Source organism: Amblyomma americanum, unplaced genomic scaffold (assembly GCF_052857255.1).
Source record: "Amblyomma americanum isolate KBUSLIRL-KWMA unplaced genomic scaffold, ASM5285725v1 scaffold_12, whole genome shotgun sequence".
Lineage (NCBI taxonomy): Eukaryota > Metazoa > Arthropoda > Arachnida > Ixodida > Ixodidae > Amblyomma > Amblyomma americanum.
Window position 1 is genome coordinate 1834276 of NW_027526484.1, and position 22746 is coordinate 1857021.

At 49.5% G+C, this 22746-nt stretch overlaps 1 protein-coding gene across 1 annotated transcript in view; it reads right to left on the reverse strand.

Moving 5' to 3' along the window:
* Positions 1–2221: 2221 nt before the first annotated feature.
* LOC144111881 (uncharacterized) overlaps positions 2222–22746 on the reverse strand; it is a 31856-nt gene continuing 11331 nt past the window's right edge. Inside the window, exons 3-6 of the mRNA XM_077644909.1 lie at positions 6682–6893; positions 2740–2834; positions 2424–2525; positions 2222–2315 (exon numbers count right to left, since the gene is read on the reverse strand). Of these exons, the coding sequence (XP_077501035.1) occupies positions 2222–2315; positions 2424–2525; positions 2740–2834; positions 6682–6893 (503 nt within the window). The remainder of the gene's footprint in view (positions 2316–2423; positions 2526–2739; positions 2835–6681; positions 6894–22746) is intronic.

Below are 22746 nucleotides of genomic sequence, written 5' to 3' on the forward strand. Positions count from 1 at the left end.
ATGGCACTGACACGCAAGCATTTATGGCTCCGAAGCATTTATGACACTTATCTGGCGTAGAGTGTCATGAGCCGAAATCCTCGTATTATACAGCCGCCAAGGCTCCCGCGGCAACAAGGCTGAAGAGCAGGTTTCGAAGCGTTACGTTTCCCACAGCCCCGGGCTAGAAATAAGTCCTCTGGTCACATGTCGACGAATTCAACGAGAATAAGACGGAAAGCGTGCTGATATTTGACTTCACGTTGACTAGCGCAAGATATTGGGAATTTATTCGGAGCATATAGTGCATCATGCGCACGGCGTTGTTCTGGCACATGAAATATCATTAACCATCGTTTGTATTTTTTGCATTTAATGCTTTTAGTCGCAGTGGTCCACGCGCAGCTGCAGGAACAGAGGAAGAACACAAAAGCGAACCTAAACGAACTTTGGCGAAACTTTCAGTGACCCCATGCTGCCTACGTGCTGCGCTGCCGCCGGAGCAGCGCATGCGTCAACAACACCATCTATATCATGTGCCCCGCCGTTTACTCAGCACGCGCGGGTCACGCAGCTCATCGCAGCGTCGGAATGAATACATATCCGAGTCGCAGCAACCATGTTAGCTCAAGGGATTGCTCTAGCCACAGATACCTCCTCCCCGAACCTCACTCTAACCTGGCATGCAAGTCGTTGAAGCTAATGCCAAGTGAATTTGCTTATAGACTACTTATCTTGCAGTAAGTGTGGCAATAACAATAATACGGTCGCTTACGACAGTATGAAGGTTCCTACGCAGCAAAGCACTAAGATGAAAGAAAATAATTATAAAAATTTATGGCACACTTTCGATGTCAATCAGCTTTCGCTGATTACTTTGGCTTCGCTTTTCTTACTTTTGATTCGTCCCAACTGCACCGCGAAAAATTAGCTTTGAGACAAGGAAAAGTGCAGTATATTTATACTATCTCACTTCTATTTGACTAAAAAAAGCGGCTGATGGCTTCCCAAAACTCGACTGCACCTACCATGATATTTGAGACGTTCTGGAATGTGGTGCGCCCTTTCTGCGGTGCATTTCATGCTTACATCTACTCTCGACGGTGAGATATGGAGTCCATTTTTGTTTCTGTAATGAAGCGCAGCATAAGAGGTGCCTTGCAAACCGGCGTGCTTCCCTTACACTGCGTTTTGGTAAGCGGACGGCTTTTTAGTCTCACTTTAAATTATAGATTCTTACGCCACCTGATCATTGCTAACGACAATGGCCCTCATGAGTAAAGAGCTAAACGCAGAAAAATAAAAAAGCAGCTCCGATGAAAGCTCGAGCAGCATAGCCCCCTTTGACGCTGTCGAGTGCGTCTTCTCATTAGCTGCGGCATTACAAGGGACGTACAGGCCGCTGCTGCGAAGATGACAGGCTATAAACCTATAAAGTCTATATAATCTATATATACATTCTATATAAAGACTATATATCTGAGCAGGATCTTGTAATCGTTTGGTTTAGAGGCCAAAGGCTCACGCACTCCAAATTTCCGTAGGGGCACCGTAGCTGTGTCCAACAAGGATATAGACAATGCTGAGGAACCGGATGCCGTGCAGGAACCTCATGTTGTAGGCGTCAGAGCTCTTGTTTTTCGCAATTTGAAGCATCATGCCCGTATTAGACATCACAGAGAATGATTTCAGAATCGATATAAGAACACCTGCAATAAAGTAAGAAGTGAAGGAGACCTAGTTGAAAAATATTCATATGCGGCTTAAAGCTGTTCAAGAAAATATATGCTTTTTTTCGAATCAAAGTGCCGATAGAGAGTTTATAAACTTGGCTTTCCTTCTTTTTCTCTCTTGAGTTAAAATCAAATGAAGAATGCTTGCCCACGTTTCGGAAAGCATTACTCTTAATGTCCAGCATGGTAATATAACAGTATGAATAAAAGCAAATAATTTTTAAGTGGCCGTAATAATGATTACAGAGTTAATAATAGAGCGCTGATAAATAAGGAAGGTAACAGGCTCTAGAATTAAACGCGCGGCGCAGAAAGTGCGCATAATGTAACAGTGTGCAAAAATCGGAGATTGTTCACGCCCTTGTGCAAGAGCTCACAACTTCACTCCTCGGTAGTTATTTCCTTTGTCAGTCGTAACAATCGCTTCACAATTCGTAATACGGTACCTAAAATTTATCTTTGAAGGTTATATACTTCAAAAATTGATGTCAATAAATATTCAAAGATATTTATCCTTGCTTCTCTTTCTCGTTTCTTCGTGAGCTGTACAAATCGACGGCATTTCCAAGCACGATCACAAGGCCTAGAGTGCCAAGGAATGCTCTGCAGAAAGAAAGGAGCATTAGATAACTTGCTGCTCTTCGCAGATTAAATCGGGCGAATTGCGGAGCTATTCTCAACGTTCCTGTGCAGTTCGTTCAACATACTTACAGGATAGTAACCTGAGCTGTTGTGATGCGTGGAGACAGGCCGGTGATGCAGTTCTTGATGGTAGCGTCTAGAGTTTCAGGAAGCACTGAGAAGACAACGTCAGGCGCATCAAAAATACAGATCTTGATCATACGGGTAGTCACTGTACTATTATTTTTCGTTCACATAATGCTGTCATTCGTTGCAGCAGCCAAATGAGAGATTTTCGCCCGAAGAAATAAAAACTGCTGATCATCACATTGGAGCGGGCAATGAATTTCGGAGAACCTTGCACAGGTTTAATGCTGCGGTGGCGTACCTGATTTTGCCATTTCACTGTAGTTCCTCCTGACTGCAGACATCGAGCACACAAATACCTAATCGCATGATTAGAATCGTCTGCTCATAGATATGCCCTCGAAATCTGGTAACCTGCCGAGAGAAAAATATCTGTCAAAGGCACCCGAGCTTTCGCTTACCTGATCTTTGTGTCTATGTTTCTTGCTACACGGGACATTGACACTAAAACCGGAGGCTGCAGGTGGTTTTACGAAAAACCAGCTGGCTGCCCGGCATGCAGTGGTCGAGAATGAAAATTCTCGACGACAACAAAATCAGGAGCGCCGTTTTTTATCTGCCTAGGCAGCTGCAAACCGGCTTTCTTGAATGATACTGGTCTTTTCGAAGTAATCTTGCAACATTAAACAAGATAGGGCTCTAGTGGTCGTTTCGGGCATTTTCTTTGTTACAGCGAAGGCCATGGGCTCGGCCTGTTGCCTCAGTAGTCTGTACTGTCTGGTAGAATGTTACTAGCAAGCATCCGGCTTCCTGTATTCGTTTGACTCAGAAGAGAAAGTTGGCTCCGATACGCATGACAACAGTTTATTGTTTTCTTGACTAGTCTTATTTGCTATCTTAGAGTGACAGACATTAATCAGTTATGGGAAATAAAGGGCGTGTCGAACGTTCAATTATTCGTTTCATTCACTTTCCGGAAGTTTGTTTCCCTTGACATTTATTACGCACCACAATATTTACTCATGCCAGAAACTAATCATTGGCCTGCAGGCAATACAATGAGAGCATATTTGTAATCAAGGCTCCAAGGTATCTGATCCCACCGCTTTATTACGGCGCAGCACTTCATGAAGCCATGCCTCGTTCCCTGCGGATATCAGCAGGAAATCTTAATTGCGGGCCAGTTTAAGATGTCTATTTATTTCCTTGCTTTTGTATTCACACTCATGCGAGCGCTCGATTTAACTCATGCTCCTTGTCATGCCAAATGGGTTAGCAGGTATATGCAAGCCGGTATTGTGCGCGTCTACGAAGTGAGCGGCACTACTGCCTATTCGGTATGTGTACATCATACAGGAACATTTGGACGCACGTATGTTTGCTTACTCTTGTGCCTACAACGCCCAGATTGAAATTATTACGTCAGAATTAACACTCAGGAAAGAAACATTTGCTAAGAATGTTTTACAGAATCAGTACTAACCATCTCTACAGCTGGTTTTCAGCAAACTCAAACCCATAAAGGGGAGCTTTTACAACCGTCCTGTTTCTCTCGTACCCCGAACAGTGCTTCTGGGTGGGGCGAGTACGCGATACATGAGCTTTTCGGCGAAATAAATGAACGTGATGCAGAGTATGGTGCAAATAATAGTTCGTTTATTACTTAAAATGTATTTAAGATGGCAAAAGTATAGAGAACTATTATGACCATGATTAAGGACAATTACGGCAGAATTTAATTCGTAATCCCTCAGAATTTTCTTACGAAGATGCGTATCGGTAGAAACGTGCAGGCTGTCAATATGAGCCGCTAGAGTTCTAACTGCAACAGTTGCTATTAGGGCCATTCATTCAAAGGATATAAAAATGCAAAATACTTCTAAGAGGTTGTCCTGTTAGATTTCTGCACGAGGAAGTTAAGCGAATGCTTTACTACGCCAACCAGAGAGCCATTTCGGCTCGTCGCGCACTTCAGCCGTATACCGTATGCCGTATGCCATGTGCCGTATGCCGTACGCCGTGTGCCATTTGCCGTGGCCGCCGAACGAGCTTGAGCCGCCGTTGGCTAGCAACACCGCAGGCGCTCTCCAACAGATGGCGCCGCCGTCGACGCCGCTGCCGTCGCCGTTCACTCCACCAGATGTGTATATATATATATATATATATATATATATATATATATATATATATATATATATATATATATATGCGCTTCGCCTCAATCACGGAGGAAGACTATACAGGAGTGAAAACACCGCTGTCTGCCGCCACCAGATAAGGTCAGAAGCCCGCGGCGCCACTATCATGCTGGCGGCGCCTAGCGGCCGTTTCGGTTGCCAAGGCAACCGGTCGAACGCGTTGCTCCCGTTCGGCCGCGAGTGCCCGACTTCTATTGAGAGCACTCACGCGTGCTTTTTTACCGCTGGTAGCCCGAAGATAAACTGGTGCTAGGCTTCAACCATTTGAGCACAGTAAAAAATAAAACGTGTTCTTTTCCATGACCGCTATAAGATGACCTGTAGCTTCTGGTTTTAAGCAGGGCTTTTGTTTGACACCGGCGCGATGACTTTGATTGGATGGGTGTAAGCGCTGTTGGCATTCGTCGAAGGCAAACATGCCTTCATGTTCGTCGAGTATGTGACCACGCTAAGTTTCATCTACCGAAGGAGAACGCGGGCGTCGTACGGCGCAGCGTTTATGACTACACGCCAGTCGAGAAGGAAACAAGCGGCTACAACTTCTCACCTCGCTCACCTTCTCCCTGACACACTTGTAACCGCTTTTGCAATTTCGAACAGAACACCTGCCTCCCATCTTATTCTAGCAAATTCCGAAGGAGGCCGCACTGCGCGTAGCAACGCTGTTAGTATTACGGACCTTAAACAGACACCGACAAGAACTGTTGCTGTATGACTTAAGGGCTCAGAAATACAACGTCATGGCGTGCCCGCTGAAGCAAACACCCGTGTCGTCTGCTTGTCGTCTGCTTTGAGCATGCACTGCCGGAGAGCGCGCCGGAGCTGCCAGCCCGGGCGCTGCATTTTTGTTTCGCTGCGGCTTCAACAAGGTGCCGCATGGCGCCACTGCATGCGGTCCCGTCGGCGCATACAATTGTGACTTTAGAGAGTTTTAGTTTCATGTACGTAGAGGCTTCACGTACGTAGAGCTCTTACGGGTGACCAGTGCGCATGCGCAGAACGCAAAGGGTATGCGCGAGTCTCACGTACGTACGTGAGATTCGGATTTTTACGTTGCGGTCTTTGCGTTCCTTGCGTACGTAGCGTTGACAAACATGGCGGCGCCCTGTCCGCCGCTTCACAGCAATAACAGCTTCGTCGCTAGTCCCTCGAAGCGATATCGTGTTCTAAACTGTTGTATTCGCCTTCGATTTGTCCATTCTTACCCTAGCAAAAGGTTTCAAGCGTCAACTAGCTTTTGTTTTTCAGACAGAAGGGCGATTTTTCAGCTCTTAAGCCTGACGGAGTAGCGTTGGTCGTCGTCATAGCAACGGTCTCGCGAAATCACGAACTGAGGGAGCCCCAAACCAGCCAAACATAGCCAAACTGCCAAACACGAGGACAGACCGAATGGCCTGGCTTAAAGACCTGTCTTGGATGATTTAGGCTACAACCAGTGTCTGTGTTTTCTAGTAGATGGCGATAGGAATAACGCGCGGCGTGTGTCGCGTAAGTGTAACTATAAGGGTTTCAAACGACCTGCGTGCAGGCTACGTAGACTTCTCACATTTGCGTACGTGAACCCTCTACGTACGTGAAACTAAAACTCTCTTTTATCTGGTCGCCTGCGCTCGCTCGCGCTGACGGGAGTTTAACCTCCTATATAGTCTTGCTCCGTGGCCTCAGTGCATTGTAGTCGTTATGGAGAGCGCGAAAGAGAGACAAGAACGAAAGAACGAAGCGAGGAAGAGACAACGTGCTGAGGAGACGGCAGAAGAACGCGCCGCACGACTCGAGAAGCGTCGTAACGAAGATGCGGCCTGAAGAAGTCGTGCCACGTCCCGGAGTGACTCTTCAACTGCGGAAGAGACCGGTTTGAATTCTCGAGAGCGTCGGAATGAGACGCTGTGTGGACGACGTGCCGAGGAAACGAAGCTTTCGCAATTCAACATGGGTTTACCAGAACTAAACCACAGTCAATTTTTTAAACTTTTTTTCCGTACCTGGGTAATGAATGACGATTTAGTGGAGCGACCATATAACCTCCGAATAATTTCGAACTATCTAGCAGGCGTACTTCTCACCCGTGTATGTGTAATAGACATAGCTGCTGCGATGAGGTCGTCTAGGTCGGTTTTGTTTCCGCCGTATGCCACCACGTTGCAGTACTGGCCCCGCGCTGTCTTCTGACCGAATTCATTGTGCCCCACAGTCTCTACGCATTTGTCGAAGGCACCCAAGTTTGCCCGGGCAGACGTCAGAAGTCCGCTAGGGTACTTTCCGGTGGCGTCAATCACTGCGCATAACAGAAGAATTTCTCAGATCAAGTGGAAAATCTTTTCCCCGTAGTCCTACTGCTGTACCCTGCTGAGAGAAATAACGCACAAATTTTGGCTGCGAAGTCTGTTTTACACCTTTACCAGGCACAGGAAAAGTGGTCAAGTCATTTTTTTTTTCGAATTCTTTAGAACCCAAAGAAGGAAGCTATAGAAAAGTTTGAATACAGTTTTTCGAGATGTGCCAAGCGATTGTTTCACAAATGTCTCAATCCTGTGGCACAAAACTTGTGACATTGCTCAGACGCATCAGTGCATTAACTCTGTGTGTCCTCTGAATAACGATTACCGCTACTAAAGATGTTCACCTAGCGTACCACTGTATGTGCCGCGTCGCTCCATATTTCGTTCTTTTGGGAGAGACGCGCGAAATCCGTGAAATCCTCTAGGTTGTGATACATTTCGGTTTCTGCATTACTTAATTAATTACAAATATCTGTAGCATTTGCAGGCAGTCTTCTTTCTATAGTAACAAGTTTTGATCCATCTTGCACAAACTTAAATCGCTCTGACAACCCATTAATACTGCGAGAAGGGGTAAAAATATGACTTTCGTTCTGAACTACGTACCAATGCGGATATTTACGCGGGTTCTCACCTGCCAGTATACTTAATGATGACTTTATAGGTACTGGAGCTCACCATGGCTCCATTTGAGCTCCGGGGCCAGAACAGAAGCTCCATATTTTTTTCCAGCTGCGGATTATATATTTTTGTCGCCTGCTTCAATAGATGAAGTGGTTTCCATAATAAATGCTCTTAAAAACACGCTTTTCTCTGATGATGAAGAAACTGCTGTTCTTCCTACTAAGTGAGCTGTTATTAGTGCATAGAAAACATAAAACAGCAGCAACAACGTATGAAAAGATCGTTGATTTCCGTAGTTACGCCAAATACAAATTAATTGCGCTAGCACTTCGGTTTTCACTTCAGTTCCGTTGTTCAGATCTAGTGTTCACGGAAAGCATTGTAAGGTTAGCGATAAAGGATTAATGCCCATCTATGCGCAATAGGTCATTCTCTCCTTAACATTATAGATCCGTGGGAGTCCTCATACCACAGCTGGTGCAGTGGTGAAGTGGTTAAGCGATGCGCCACTGCCCTTCTTTGGCATGTGCTGGCCTGATGGAACTTTGGTTGTTTATTGGCTTGAGTTGAATCCCAGGTTGCTACTCCTGAGCAACATCTCGCGTTTAACTGAGCTACCACATGCCCCGGCAGGTAGGCAGGTATAAACGAGCCCCTCATTTCCTTTACCTTTTCTGCTAATATATATATATATATATATATATATATATATATATATTAGCAGAAAAGGTAAAGGAAATGAGGGGCTCGTTTGACAAGCATATTAAGGAAGCCAACAGTCACGGAAACCAAGGGGCATGGGGGAATGTTTTTAATCTTTTTTTTTATTTGTAGTGCGAATCAATCGGTTTAAAGAAAATTACTTATAAAGCAGCAGAAAAAACAACCATGCCGCCGGTGGGATCCGAACCCACGACCTCCGAATATCGCGTCCGGTGCTCTTACCAACTGAGCTACGGCCCCCTGAGTGTACTTTCCCGCGAGGCACCGTGCAGCGGCAGTCTCACCTCGAGGCTGAGCGCATGCCCTTGTCAGTTACATTAACTGGCAAAAGAGGGCGCCAGCATCGCTGCGCGCGAGACTGCCAAAGCCCGCGCGCGGGAGAGGGGGCATGGGGCGCTTCGGCTGGAATCGTCGGCGTGATCGGACGTGTCTCTCGCGGCTCCGCTCTTCGCCGGCGGGGCGAGGAAGCGACGTGGAGACAGGCTCCCGTACTTGTCCCGTACGGCCTTCGGAGTATATATCCCTTGCCCTAGCGCGGGCGAACATTCGCTCGGAACCTTGCTGGTGAGTCGGACGACCTTGATTCATTAGCATACCTTGTTGCTAGCTGGCGTTATTGTTTCTGTAGCAATAAATGCCTGTTTGTGTCCACTAATGTGTCGTACTTTTGTTCCCCCAGAGCAAGGCCCGCCGTGGTCGGCGAGCGCGCGGTAGCGTACGCGATTACGGGGTGGGTTCGGGCGCCTTTGAACCGTGTCAGCCGCGATTGAGTGGGGAGAACGTACTTGTCTCCCAAAATCAAACCCCCACATCTGGCAGCACAACGTGGGGCCTGTTCTTAGAACATTGGACGACTGTCGGTTCGGTTCGAGGAACGTTCTTTGTCCGGACTTGACAAGTGCTAGGCCTAGAGTGAATTTTGATCGCTAGGACCTGCGGCATGCTTTCTTTAGTGCGAGGTGTATTGCGCTGCAGCATGTTTGAACTTTTCGACATGCTCAGCACATTTTTAATTAAGATTTCCCTGGAGTTTCTTCATGAGAATCACTTGGTCCGCATCGAGGGAGCGCGAGGCCTAGCGCCCGCGGAGTCGCCGAGCCCGAAGCGAGTGAGTACGGAAGCCGCGTGGGTGGTCCGAGCTTCTGTATATACTTTGTCTTCTGTCTCTTTTTCGGCTATGCGAGTCGCGGCTCCGGGTGCCGGGTGGCCTGAGGCCACGGGTGCCTCTACGAGCTCGCTGGTATTGCAGCTCGGCACCGGGCGCTCCGACCCCGTCCGATGCGGTGGGCGCCGACCGCTCAGAAGCTGCTTTGTGCAGTGAGCGGGGTAGGACCACCCCACAAAGCTGACGTCTCCTCGCGGCTGCGCGCACATAACCCGTTTCGGGTCTTTGTTGTGGTCACGATCGTTGTCGGAGTGGTAGTTAGGCCTGAGGCTTTTCGGAGCTGCCTGCACCACGTTAAAAGAGACACGACCACCGGACCGTGTCGTTGAGAGGGGGCACATTTTGCTGCCCGTCTGTTTTTTTTGTAACCTCGCACGAACTGAGCAGTCTCGTTCAACTCAAGAAAGGGCTTTGTTCACTCGAACTTTGCGCTTGCACAGCCACCGACACGTTTTGCTAGCGAGTTAGGCATTGTGCCACGAGGCCCTTGCGGATGCCACTTCCCCTCCCGTGACCTACGTTAAAGGCACGCCGAGAGCGTTTCGGCAATTTTGCAGATCCGGTGGAGCCACCCAGGCTTGCTGTCCGGTGCACATCGTCTCGCTGCCACCTGCTGCGACGGAGCGGATTGTATACTGTTCGCCGCATCCATCCGGGGCAGCTGTGGCGAGACCAGTCAGCAGTCACCTCCGGCTGCTGCTGCCCTAACGACTACTGCAGGATCCTGGCCTGCAGTTTTCCCACCGGCCTTCGATTCGCGGGCCTGCGGACACGGTAGTCCGCGGGCCATACGAGTCGTCCCAGCGGAGACCTTCACGCCGCCTTCGGAACACCGCGGAAGTCGGCGTGACCTCCGCTGCAAGACGTGCCTCAAGGACATGAAGACCAGGAGACTCCTCCATAGCATGTACTTTCAGGCGCGTGGGTCTATTTAAGTTTGGGGGGAAGTGGGGACCTGCCCTGCTGCCCCCTGAGTTTGCTTTCTCGCGAGGCACCGTGCAGCGGCAGTCTCACCTTGAGGCAAAGCGCATTCCCTTGTCAGTTACATTAACTGGCAAGAGAGGGCGCCAGCATCGCTGCGCGCGAGGCTGCCAAAGCCCGCGCGAGGGAGAGGGGGCATGGGGCGCTTCGGCTGGGATCGTCGGCGCGATCGGACGTGTCGCTCGCGGCTCCGTTCTTCGCCGGCGGGGCGAGGAAGCGACGGGGAGACAGGCTCCCCTACTCGTCCCGTCCGGCCTTCGGAGTATATATCCCTTGCTCTAGCGCGGGCGAACATTCGCTCGGAATCTTGCTGGTGAGTCGGACGACCTTGATTCATTAGCGTACCTTGTTGCTAGCTGGCATTGTTTCTGTAGCAATAAATGTCTGTGTCAGCCAATGTGTCATTCCTTTACTCCCCCAGAGCAAGGCCCGCCGTGTTCGGCGAGCGCTCGGTAGCGTACGCGATCACGGGGTGGGGTCCGGGCGGCTTTGAACAGTGTCAGCCGCGATTGAGTGGGGAGAACGTACTTATCTCCCTAATTCAACCCTACAATATATATATTCTCTCTGAACAAGAATGGTCCCCAATCGATCGAAACGTCAGTTCTTAAGCGTGCGTCAGTATACTTAAACACACATATGTATATATATATATATATATATATATATATATATATATATATATATATATATATATATATTGTCACGCGTGAATGCGGTGATCCCTGAAGACAGGAACGCAGGATCCGACGAACGTCTGCACCACAGCTCAAGATCGCTGACACCTCCGCTTCCTCTTCTTCGAGACGGCGCGTGATTCAGGTCAGCGCTAAGTGAAAATGCGGAATGCACTGTGTCACTGGCCCCCGGAAAAAAAGAGCATCGTCCCGATGCGTAGCCGGCGTGTTGAAAAAAAAAAGTTCACCAAGGGAAGTTCACGTGTTGTGCGGCCGTATGTCCAGCTCTAGCGCTACCGCTCGTGGTAAGGCTTGAGGCGGACAACGTGTACCACCTCAGGGTGCTGGGAGTGCCGAGTCTTCTGAAAGCCGTCAGGAACGACCTCATAGTTCAGGTCTCCAAGTGGCCTGATGATTTTGTAAGGTCTAAAATACCGGCAGAGGAGCTTTTCGCTAAGTACGCGTCGGCGAATGGGAAACCAGACCCACACACGGTCTCCTGATGGGTACCGAGCATCACGGCGTCGGAGGTTATAGTGTTGGGCATCTCGGCATTGTTGGTCGAGAATCCTCACCCTGGCCAGCTGACGAGCCTCTTCAGCGAGGTGCAGGAAGGTGTGAAGATCCGCATTCGGGTCGATGTCGTCCACATGCGGTAACATGGCGTCTAGCATCGTGGTCACGTCGCGGCCGTAAACGAAACGGAACGGTGGCATGGTTGTCGTTTCCTGAACGGCCATATTGTATGCAAAGGTGACGTATGGGAGCACTTCGTCCCAAGTTTTGTGCTTAACGTCGACATACATGGAGAACATGTCACCTAGCGTTTCGTTTAAGCGTTCCGTTAAACCGTTCGTCTGAGGGTGGTAGGATGTCGTCCTTCGGTGGTCTGTATGGCTGTGGAGTAAAATCTGCTGCAGGAGGTCAGCCATGAAAGCTGTACCCCTGTCGGTGATTAGGGTCTCCGGGGCACCGTGTCGCAAAACGATCTGATGGATGAAAAATTTTGCTACGTCAAGGGCTGTGGCACTTGGCAGAGCTGATGTTTCTGCGTATCGGGTCAGATAGTCAGTTGCCACGATGACCCACTTGATTCCCGATTGAGAAAGGGAATGGGCCCAGCATGTCCATCCCGATCTGCTGGAAAGGCCGCGATGGTGGTGCTATAGGCTTTAAGAATCCAGCAGGTTTTGTTGAGGGCGCTTTGCGACGCTGACAGCCTCGGCACGTTCTGACGTAGTGTGTAACGTCCGAATGAAGGCGGGGCCAGTAATACTTCTCTTTGATTCTTTCAAGCGTGCGGGCTACACCCAAATGTCCAGAAGTCGGTTCATCGTGTGAAGCTTGAAGGATTTCGTCCCTTAGGCTCGTCGGTATAACAATAAGGTATTGCTGATTGTTTGCGACGAAATTTTTCTTTACGAGGACACCATGGCGAACGCAGAGAGACCCTACCGAGCGCTTGAAAGCCTTCGGGGCAGTCGGGCGGGTCCCGTTAAGAAACTCAATGAGGTCGCGAAGTTCTGGGTCGGCGTATTGTTTGTCAGCAAGGCTCGTTGCACTGATCGCCTTTAAGGTGATGTCGTCGTCGTAGTTTCCGTCCTCCGTTGGGGATTCGACGGGGGCACGCGAGAGGCAATCGGCATCCGAGTGTTTCCGGCCCGACTTGTACGCCACTGTCATGTCGTATTCTTGGAGGCGCAGACTCCATCTGACAAGGCGGGCTGATGGATCTTTGAGGGTCGCAAGCCAACACAAGGCATGATGGTCCGTAACTACAGTAAAACGTTTTCCATAAAGGTAGGGTCGAAATTTCGACGTCGCCCGCACGATCGCTAAACACTCTTTCTTAGTTGCTGAGTAGTTAGCTTCAGCGCGAGACAAAGAGAGGCTGGCGTAAGCGATGACTCGCTCTCGACTGCTGTGGATTTGAACCAGAACGGCACCCAGGACTACGTTGCTTGCGTCAGTATGAAGCTCCGTATCTGCGTTTTCGTCGAAGTGAGCCAGAACTGGAGGTCATTGCAGGTGGCGTTGAAGAGTTTCAAATGCTTGTGCTTGAGGGGCATCCCACGTGAAAGGCGTGTCTGTCCTTGTCAAACGCGTCAGGGGCTCGGCGATTTGAGCGAAATCTTTCACAAAGCGACAGTAGTAGGCACATAATCCTAGAAAGCGGCGGACTTCCTTTTGGTCCTGCGGTGGAGGGAAATTGGCAATAGCATTGGTTTTGTCCGGGTCCGGCCGAACTCCCTCGCAACTGACGACGTGACCAAAGAACTTTAGCTCAGTGTAAGCAAAGCGGCATTTCTCATTTTTTAACGTTAGCCCAGAAGACTTCATGGCTTGCAGCACAACTTCAAGGCGCCGAAGGTGCTCCTCGAAAGTTGGGGCGAACACACAACGTCATCAAGGTAGACGAGGCATGTCTGCCACTTCAGGTCTGCCAGAACTGTGTCCATCAGCCGTTGGAACGTCGCCGGTGCAGAGAACAAACCAAATGGCATTGCCTTAAACTCATAGAGCCCCTCCGTAGTAAACAATGCGGTTTTTTCTCGGTCCCGTTCATCTACTTCGATTTGCCAATATCCTGATTTGAGGTCCATGGATGAGAAATATTTTGCATAGCAGAGGCGATCGACAGCATCGTCGATTCGAGGAAGGGGATAAACATCTTTTTTAGTTACTTTGTTTAGGCGACGGTAGACCACACAAAACCGCAGTGTACCATCTTTTTTCTTCACGAGGACAAGTGCCGCCCAGGGACTGCGAGAGGGCTGAATGACGTCGTCTCGAAGCATCTTCTTAACTTTACGGCTGATTGCGGCGCGTTCCGTGGAAGACACGCGGTAAGGTGACTGTCTGAGAGGGTGCACGGCGTCATCCGTAATTATCCGATGCTTGGCCAAGTGTGTTCTGCCGACGCGGGAAAAAGTCTAGAAGGTATCGCCGTACCCCTGGAGAAGAGTTTCTACTTGGCCTCCCTGCTGCGGCGAAAGTGCGGGGTTAATGTCGTACTGGAAGTCGGGAACCCCGGTGTGAACTTCTGTTGACGACACCATGGCAAGACTGGGAGCTCGTCGAATGTCGGCGATACCATGAACGTGGGCCACAGTAGTCCGAAGGCTAAGATGTTGGTGCTCACTGCCAAAATTCGTAAGCAGGACTTTGGTTTCTCCGTTTTCGAGGTAAACGACCCCTCTGGCGACCGCAAGGCACCGGTCGAAAAGCATAATTGGTTTGCTTTCGACGACACCTTCAAACTTTCGCAGCGTCTTCACGCCGACAGAGACCACAACGCTCGAACGGGGTGGAATGGTGACGTCATCAAGGATGGAAAGAGCCGCGGGACGTTCGAAAGCACTGTGGGTTACGTTGTCGGTGGAGAACGTCACTGACTTCGATTTAAGGTCAATGACCGCGCCATTTTCTGTCAAAAAATCCATTCCGAGGGTTACGTCCCGGGAACACTGGTCGAGTACGACGAAGGTGGCCAGGTACGTGTCCTCTTCGATGGTTAATCGTGATGTGCACGTGCCAGCTGGGGCGATCAAATGACCCCCGGCAGTACGAAGCTGTGGGCCCGTCCAAGGTGTGGTCACCTTTTTCAGAGTCGCGGCAAAAGGTCCACTGATTACCGAGTAGTCGGCGCCGGTGTCCACAAGTGCGGTAACGTCGGTACCGTCGATTGAAATGTTCAGATCAGCAGTTGTAGTCGTGGGTGTACGGGAACGTCGCGGAGTCCGCTCACGGCTGCGGTGCGGCACCAGGCGGTTTCGTTGCGGCGAAGAATTGATGCGGCGAGGCGTGTTATCGGTCTGGTGATCGTCGGTTCGTCGTATAAGCGGTCGGTCATGTTTGTGCAGCAGTGGAGGATCTTGGACATGTCGCAGGTGAGCAACCTTGCCCCCAAAGGTTGCCGCTTCTAGTTTTCCCGACGGGGACTAGGAGACCTTCCACGCGAAATTTCGGCGGAAAAACGTCGCGGAGACGAGAAACGACGTGGAGACGGCGACCGGGCATAGCAGTGTGGTGCTTCGGGTGTCGCGGCCAGGTAATCGCTTATTTCTGGAGGCCATTGACCACGCTGCGGTCGGGGCGCATCGACACGATATCCCTGCAGACCCATACGTCGGTAACGACAGTTGCGGTAGACGTGACCGGGCCCGCCGCAGTGATAGCACAGAGCGCGATAATCGGCGGTACACCAGACGTCGCTCTACCGAGGGAGAACCTGAGAAGGGTGAGGTGGGTGTGGTTGGCGGTGAATGTGGCCAGGTGCATCCGGGCGACTTGGAGGCGGCGGTGGACGGCGAACGGCTGCGGCGTACATCATCATCTGGGGTGTTGTGTTCGGGTGAAGAGGGGCTGGCGGCGTGAACGCCTGTTGGACCTCTTCCCGAATAATGTCCGAAATGGAAGAAACTTGCGGCGACTCCGGGGCTGGAAAGAGCTTTTGAACCTCTCCGCGTACTACGGTTCGGATGGTTTCCCGAGGGATGTCGTGGCTAGAAGCATCGACACCGCTGGTAGACATCAGCGACGGCGGACGCTCGTTCTGTCTGGATCTCATGTCGAGCATCTTTTCCATCGTAGTGGCTCCGGAAACAAATTCGGCGACCGTTTTGGGCGGGCTTCGAGCTAACCCAGCGAAGATCTGCTCCTTGATGCCCCTCATAAGAAAACGCAGCTTCTTCTCTTCGGACATGTTGGGATCAGCCCGGCGGAAGAGCTTCGCCATGTCCTCGGAGTAAACGAGGACGGTCTCATTTGGTAGTTGGACGCGTGTCTGGAGGAGCAGCTCGGAACGTTCTTTCCTGAGGACGGTGGTAAAAGCCTGCAAAAACTGAAGGAGCCCCATGTTGTTATTGTGGCTTCTCGGTTCTCAAACCAAATACGAGCTGCACCCTCCAGTGAAAAAAACACGTGCTGCAGCTTCGAGTTGTCAGCCCACCTGTTGTATTGGGCTATGCTCTCGAACTTCTCGAGCCAGTTCTCCGGGTCCTCACCTGGGAAACCTTGAAAGGTGGGTGGTTCGCGTGGCTGCTGCAGCACGACAGACGGCAAAGAGATGGCATCCGGCATACTGACGGGGGTGTTTGTGGGCACTGATGGTCTCGCTGAGGTCAGTTTCCTGGCGGTCGGACGAGACTGCAGAGGCCCGAACTCTGGTTGCAGTCCTTGCAACCGCCGGCTACTTTGATGGGTGGGCGTAACTTCGACTCTCAAGGTGTCAAGCGGGCTGGAGTCCCGGCTTCTTGGAGGGGTCTTGAGCATGGGGTGCACTACCCAGCACCTCCACCAAACTGTCACGCTGAATGCGGTGATCACTGAACACAGGAACGCAGGATCCGACGAACGTCTGCACCACAGCTCAAGATCGCTGACACCTCCGCTTCCTCTTCTTCAAGACGGCGCGTGCTTCAAGTCAGCGCTAAGCGAAAAGGCGGAATGCACTGTGTCAATATATAGCAGACAAGGAACATGAAATGAGGGCCTCGTTTGACAAACATGTGAAGGAAACAAACAATCACCGAATCCAAAGTGCCTAAAGGAATATCCATTTTTTTTATTTGTAGTGCTGATGAACGTGACAATAGTACATACATTAATCTGTCGCTTAAAGAAAATTACTTATAGCGCATATTACTTATATAAAAAACCATGCCGCCGATGGGATCCGAACCTACGACCTCGGAATATCGCGCCAGGTGCTCTACCAACTCAGCTACGGCGACAGCTGTCCAACCTGCTGCTTACGTGGGTAGTGCCTACCTCGCAACTGTTATATATCTGATGAACTAAAGCGGCTGTTTGGGCTTGTTGGTCAGTGAACATGGTAAAAGAATGCAGCGCGAAAAAAACAAGGACGAACAGAAGTGGACAGGACAGGGCGCTGACTACCAACACATTTATTCAGAAAGATGAGCAGCTTATATAACGCAGTCCAACACCCACGTGACCAAGAAAATAGCAAACGCGTTCAACTATCTAATACAAAAAACAAAACGAAGTACACAATATCAAAGTGATAAAACCGAGAGGACCACGACGAACCGTAAGGTGCACGCATGAAAAATGATCAGTCAGCGACCTTTGCCGCCAATGCAGCACGAGGCAAAACGTAAACGAAAATAACACTATAGTCACCGAACACTAAGTAAAAGACGAAGCTAAAAGCAGGGTCGGGGCCAAACGCATAACAAAACAATACAAAACGCAACGCAAAAGCTGAGTCAACCGTTCACAGTCAAACTGAGTCAAAAAAGTTGAAAGTTCTCTAGAACAAGAATTAAAAGCAGACGTGTTTATAGTGGGCCTAGAAAACTGGACTCCTTGTCTGTAATTAAAATTGAAGGCGTGCTGACGCACTTGTCTCCAGCTTTGGCTATCATCCTTGCCTCAATGATGACCCTTTCAATTTCTGTCCGCGCCCGTGCTCTGACAACCGTGCGCGTGTGACATGGTACGCACCCTTTGCAAGACTTGCAATGGTCGTCCAGGTGCCCGCCGCTTTTGTTACGGACCCTCCGGCGGTGTTCAAACAATCTCTCGTTGAGACACCTGCCGGTTTGCCCAATATACACGCGTCCACACTTCAAGGGAATCTCGTAAATGACACATGTAGCACAATGTGTGAGTGGTTCTACATGTCTAATAGGGCAAACCTTTTTCTTTTGCTTTGTCAGCAGTGTACACGCTCGTGACAATTTGCACGGGGCTGAGAAGACAAGGTTTACGTTGTTTCTTTTTGCAACCTTCTTTAAATTGTGAGACAGCTTGTGAAGATACGGGATGACGGCCAAGGGAGGTCGTCTGGCCTGTTCTAGCTTGCCTGCGTCTTTGCCTTGCACTTTCAATTTCTGGAGAAGAGTCTCTAAAACGCTACTCACTAGTGTTGGTGAGTAGCCAGCACTGTAAAGACGTTGCACTTGGTTGTTAACACTGCTTTGCATCGTATGGGGACAGCTTTTTGTGAGCGCTGCCTGGATGGCAGAAGAAACAATGCCTCGCTTGATCAATTTCGAGTGAGCGCTGTCATGCGGAAGAAGACCTTTCTTAGAGCGAGGGTTGTACGTCCAACAGAGGTGGGTTTGTTTAAAACTAAAAGTACGTCCAAAAACTGAACGTCCTTGCCTCTCGGCGGTTCACATGTAAAGTTCAGTCCCCCAAAATGGGATTTGAAAAGGGCGACAATTTGACACTCTCCACAGAACCAGGTGGGCAACTTCTGAGGACGATCATAAAATCATCCACATACCGGAAGACCAAATGGACCACATCACCCGGGAGAACCTGGCTAATGCGCTTATCGGCTGCCGCCAGGTAGATATCACACAGGACTGGCGCGATTGATGACCCGATGCATGCGCCATTCTTTTGCACGAAGTACTGACCGCTGTACTGAACAACAGTAGATTCAAGGTAGAACTGAAGAAGGCGAAGGAAATTGTCGCTACTCACACCCGAGCTGCTCTGGAAACGCACTTCACCCGACTGTTGGATCACGTCGCGCACCGCTGCGTATAGACCACCGTGCGGAACGGAATAAAACAAGTCTTCAACGTCAATTGTAAAGCCAGTCGTGGCGTCTGAACTGCCTTTGAATCACTGTAACACCTCAGACGAGATCCTTACCAGAAAAGGGTCATCTAAAGGTAGGCCATTCAAGTGGCGTTGTAGGTAGGCACCAACTTCAGCCTGCCACGTACCTCTTTCCGAGATGATGGTCCTCAGAGGGCAGTCAGGCTTATGGGTTTTGCCTGTGAAGAACACTTCCAAGAAGCAGTCTCGGGCATTTTCTGCCGATGATCTTATTCTATCGAGATGGAAACTTGTCAGTAGCTTCAAAGCCAAAGTTTTCTGTCTGCTGGGCCGGAATTGAACCTTCTTGAAATTCTTTTCGAGCGCTACCTCAGCCTTCTCCTTGTACAAGTGGTTAGGGAGGATGACAAATCCGCCTTCTTTGTCGCTTTGCACAGCCATATGTTTTCCCTCCTTGAGGCGTTTAGCAATGGACACGATGGGAGGCTTAGCATGCGTGAGCGAGGCCCCACAGCGACGTAGAACATCGATGCCATCCCCAATGACTCGTGCCTTGTCTTGCTCTGGTACTCGTTGTGCCATCTGCCGCACCATAGCCAGGAGCTGGTACTTGTTTGAAGGTGGCTGAAAGCTGAATTTGGGACCCTTCGCCTTCTTCAGTTCTACCTTGAATTTACTGTTGTTCAGTACAGCGGTCAGTACTTCGTGCAAGCAAAACGCAGCCATAACCTGCGTGAACCTCATCGCTATTTCTTTTTGCAAGGCCAGGATCCTCTCGTTCCATATCAAAAAGAAAATTGTGCCGTTCGAAGTGCGAGTGTTGTTCGGCCCTGTGGAGCCGTCTTGGGGGCATGTTCGGCGTATGTGCAAGATTCTGAAGTCAGAACTCTGGAGACAAGTGCGTCTTTTCCAAGACTGGCTAGGTGTGTTCGCGCCCCAGAGGCCACATTCGACGGAGGTGAGCTGCAGATATTATGAGTACAAAAAGCTCGCAGCACAATCGGCTGAATTCCTATGGCACCAGTACCGTCTGCGCCTTCCAGAAAGGAAGAAGGAAGTGAAGTCGTCTACGACCAACGTCACCGTTCTCGGAGGTGCATGCATCTCGTCTAAGGACTTGAAGGTCCTACAGAAGGGTCCCAAATTCAGCTTTCAACCACCTTCAAACAAGTACCAGCTCCTGGCTATGGTGCGGCAGATGGCACAACGAGTACCAGAGCAAGACAAGGCACGAGTCATTGGGGATGGCGTCGATGTTCTACGTCGCTGTGGGGCCTCGCTCACGCATGCTAAGCCTCCCATCGTGTCCATTGCTAAACGCCTCAAGGAGGGAAACCTTATGGCTCTGCAAAGCTACAAAGAAGGCGGATTTGTCATCCTCCCTGACCACTTGTACAAGGAGAAGGCTGAGGTGGCGCTCGAAAAGAATTTCAAGAAGGTTCAATTCCGCCCCAGCAGACAGAAAACTTTGGATTTGAAGCTACTGACAAGTTTCCATCTCGATAGAATAAGATCATCGGCAGAAAAGGCCCGAGACTGCTTCTTGGAAGTCTTCTTCACAGGCAAAATCCATAAGCCTGACTGCCCTCTGAGGACCATCATCTCGGAAAAAGGTACGTGGCAGGCTGAAGTTGGTGCCTACCTACAACGCCACTTGAATGGCCTACATTTAGATGACCCTCTTCTGGTAAGGAACTCGTCTGAGGTGTTACAGCGATTCAAAGGCAGTTCAGACGCTACGACTGGCTTTACAATTGACGTTGAAGATTTGTTTTATTCCGTTCCGCACGGTGGTCTATACGCAGCGGTGCGCGACGTGATCCAACAGTCGGGTGAAGTGCGTTTCCAGAACAGCTCGGGTGTGAGCAGCGACAATTTCCTTCGCCTTCTTCAGTTCTACCTTGAATCTACTCTTGTTCAGTACAGCGGTCAGTACTTCGTGCAAATGAATGGCGTATGCATCGAGTCATCAATCGCGCCAGTCCTGTGTGATATCTACCTGGCGGCAGCCGATAAGCGCATTAGCCAGGTTCTCCCGGGTGATGTGGTCCATTCGGTCTTCCGGTATGTGCATGATTTTATGATCGTCCTCAGAAGTTGCCCACCTGGTTCTGTGGAGCGTGTCATTCTTGAAATTGTCGCCCTTTTCAAATCGCATTTTGGGGGCTTAACTTTACCTGTGAACCGCCGAGAGGCAAGGATGTTCAGTTTTTGGACGTACTTTTTAGTTTTGAACAAACCCACCTCTGTTGGACGTACAACCCTCGCTCTAAGAAAGGTCTTCTTCCGCATGACAGCGCTCACTCGAAATTGATCAAGCGAGGCATTGTTTCTTCTGCCATCCAGGCAGCGCTCACAAAAAGCTGTCCCCATACGATGCAGAGCAGTGTTAACAACCAAGTCCAACGTCTTTACAGTGCTGGCTACTCACCAACACTAGTGAGTAGCGTTTTAGAGACTCTTCTCCAGAAATTGAAAGTGCAAGGCAAAGACGCAGGCAAGCTAGGACAGGCCAAACGACCTCCCTTGGCCGTCATCCCGTATCTTCACAAGCTGTCTCACAATTTAAAGAAGGTTGCAAAAAGAAACAACGTAAACCTTGTCTTCTCAGCCCCGTGCAAATTGTCACGAGTGTGTACAATGCTGACAAAGCAAAAGAAAAAGGTTTGCCCTATTAGACATGTAGAACCACTCACACATTGTGCTACATGTGTCATTTACGAGATTCCCTTGAAGTGTGGACGCGTGTATATTGGGCAAACCGGCAGGTGTCTCAACGAGAGATTGTTTGAACACCGCCGGAGGGTCCGTAACAAAAGCGGCGGGCACCTGGACGACCATTGCAAGTCTTGCAAAGGGTGCGTACCATGTTACACGCGCACGGTTGTCAGAGCACGGGCGCGGACAGAAATTGAAAGGGTCATCATTGAGGCAAGGATGATAGCCAAAGCTGGAGACAAGTGCGTCAGCACGCCTTCAATTTTACTTACAGACAAGGAGTCCAGTTTTCTAGGCCCACTATAAACACGTCTTTTTTTTTAATCACGTCTGCTTTTAATTCTTGTTCTAGAGAACTTTCAACTTTTTTCACTCAGTTTGACTGTGAACGGTTGACTCAGCTTTTGCGTTGCGTTTTGTATTGTTTTGTTATGCGTTTGGCCCCGACCCTGCTTTTAGCTTCGTCTTTTACTTAGTGATCGGTGACTATAGTGTTATTTTCGTTTTCGTTTTGCCTCGTTCTGCATTGGCGGCAAAGGTCGCTGACTGATCATTTTCCATGCGTGCACCTTACGGTTCGTCGTGGTCCTCTCGGTTTTATCGGTTCTTGGCTGACTTTCCGTTACCTAGATATGTATCACTTTGATATTGTGTACTTCGTTTTGTTTTTTGTATTAGATAGTTGAACGGGTTTGCTATTTTCTTGGTCACGTGGGTGTTGGACTGCGTTATATAAGCTGCTCATCTTTCTGAATAAATGTGTTGGTAGTCAGCGCCCTGTCCTGTCCACTTCTGTTCGTCCTTGTCTTTTTCGCGCTGCATTCTTTCACCATGTTATATATATATATATATATATATATATATATATATATATATATATATATATATATATAGTGTCGAAAACAAATACAAGATATGATAACGCGACGAAAAATGAACAAATAAAAAGCAAAATCAAGGCAATGGAAGGAAAAGGGAAAAAATAAATCCCAAAAAAGGAAAACATTTCCGGCAGACATCAATAAGACAGCGAAAACGAACACAAAATAAAACTGAATAAAATATACAAATACATATTACAAAGAGCAGTCTTAATAGAACTTGGGATAGTAGTATCGACAATGTACCGTGGTCACATGACCGTTTTTCGTTTAAATCGAATTTTTGCATGTGATGGGCAAATGCGTTGATGCAAGGCAATCGTACTTAATTTTTGCTAGAAACCCTGTCTAGGCTGTGCTTGCGTGCGCGTGCTTGTGCGTGCGTGCTTGTGTGTGTGTGTGTAGGATTCCACACTCCGCTGGGTACACATCCGGGGTACACCCACGGATAAAATGTCATCTGGCACCTGCGATCCTCCACTCGCATTCCCACCAAAAAGCATCCCCCTACCTCAACCCGGCGGAAGCCTGCCACCCG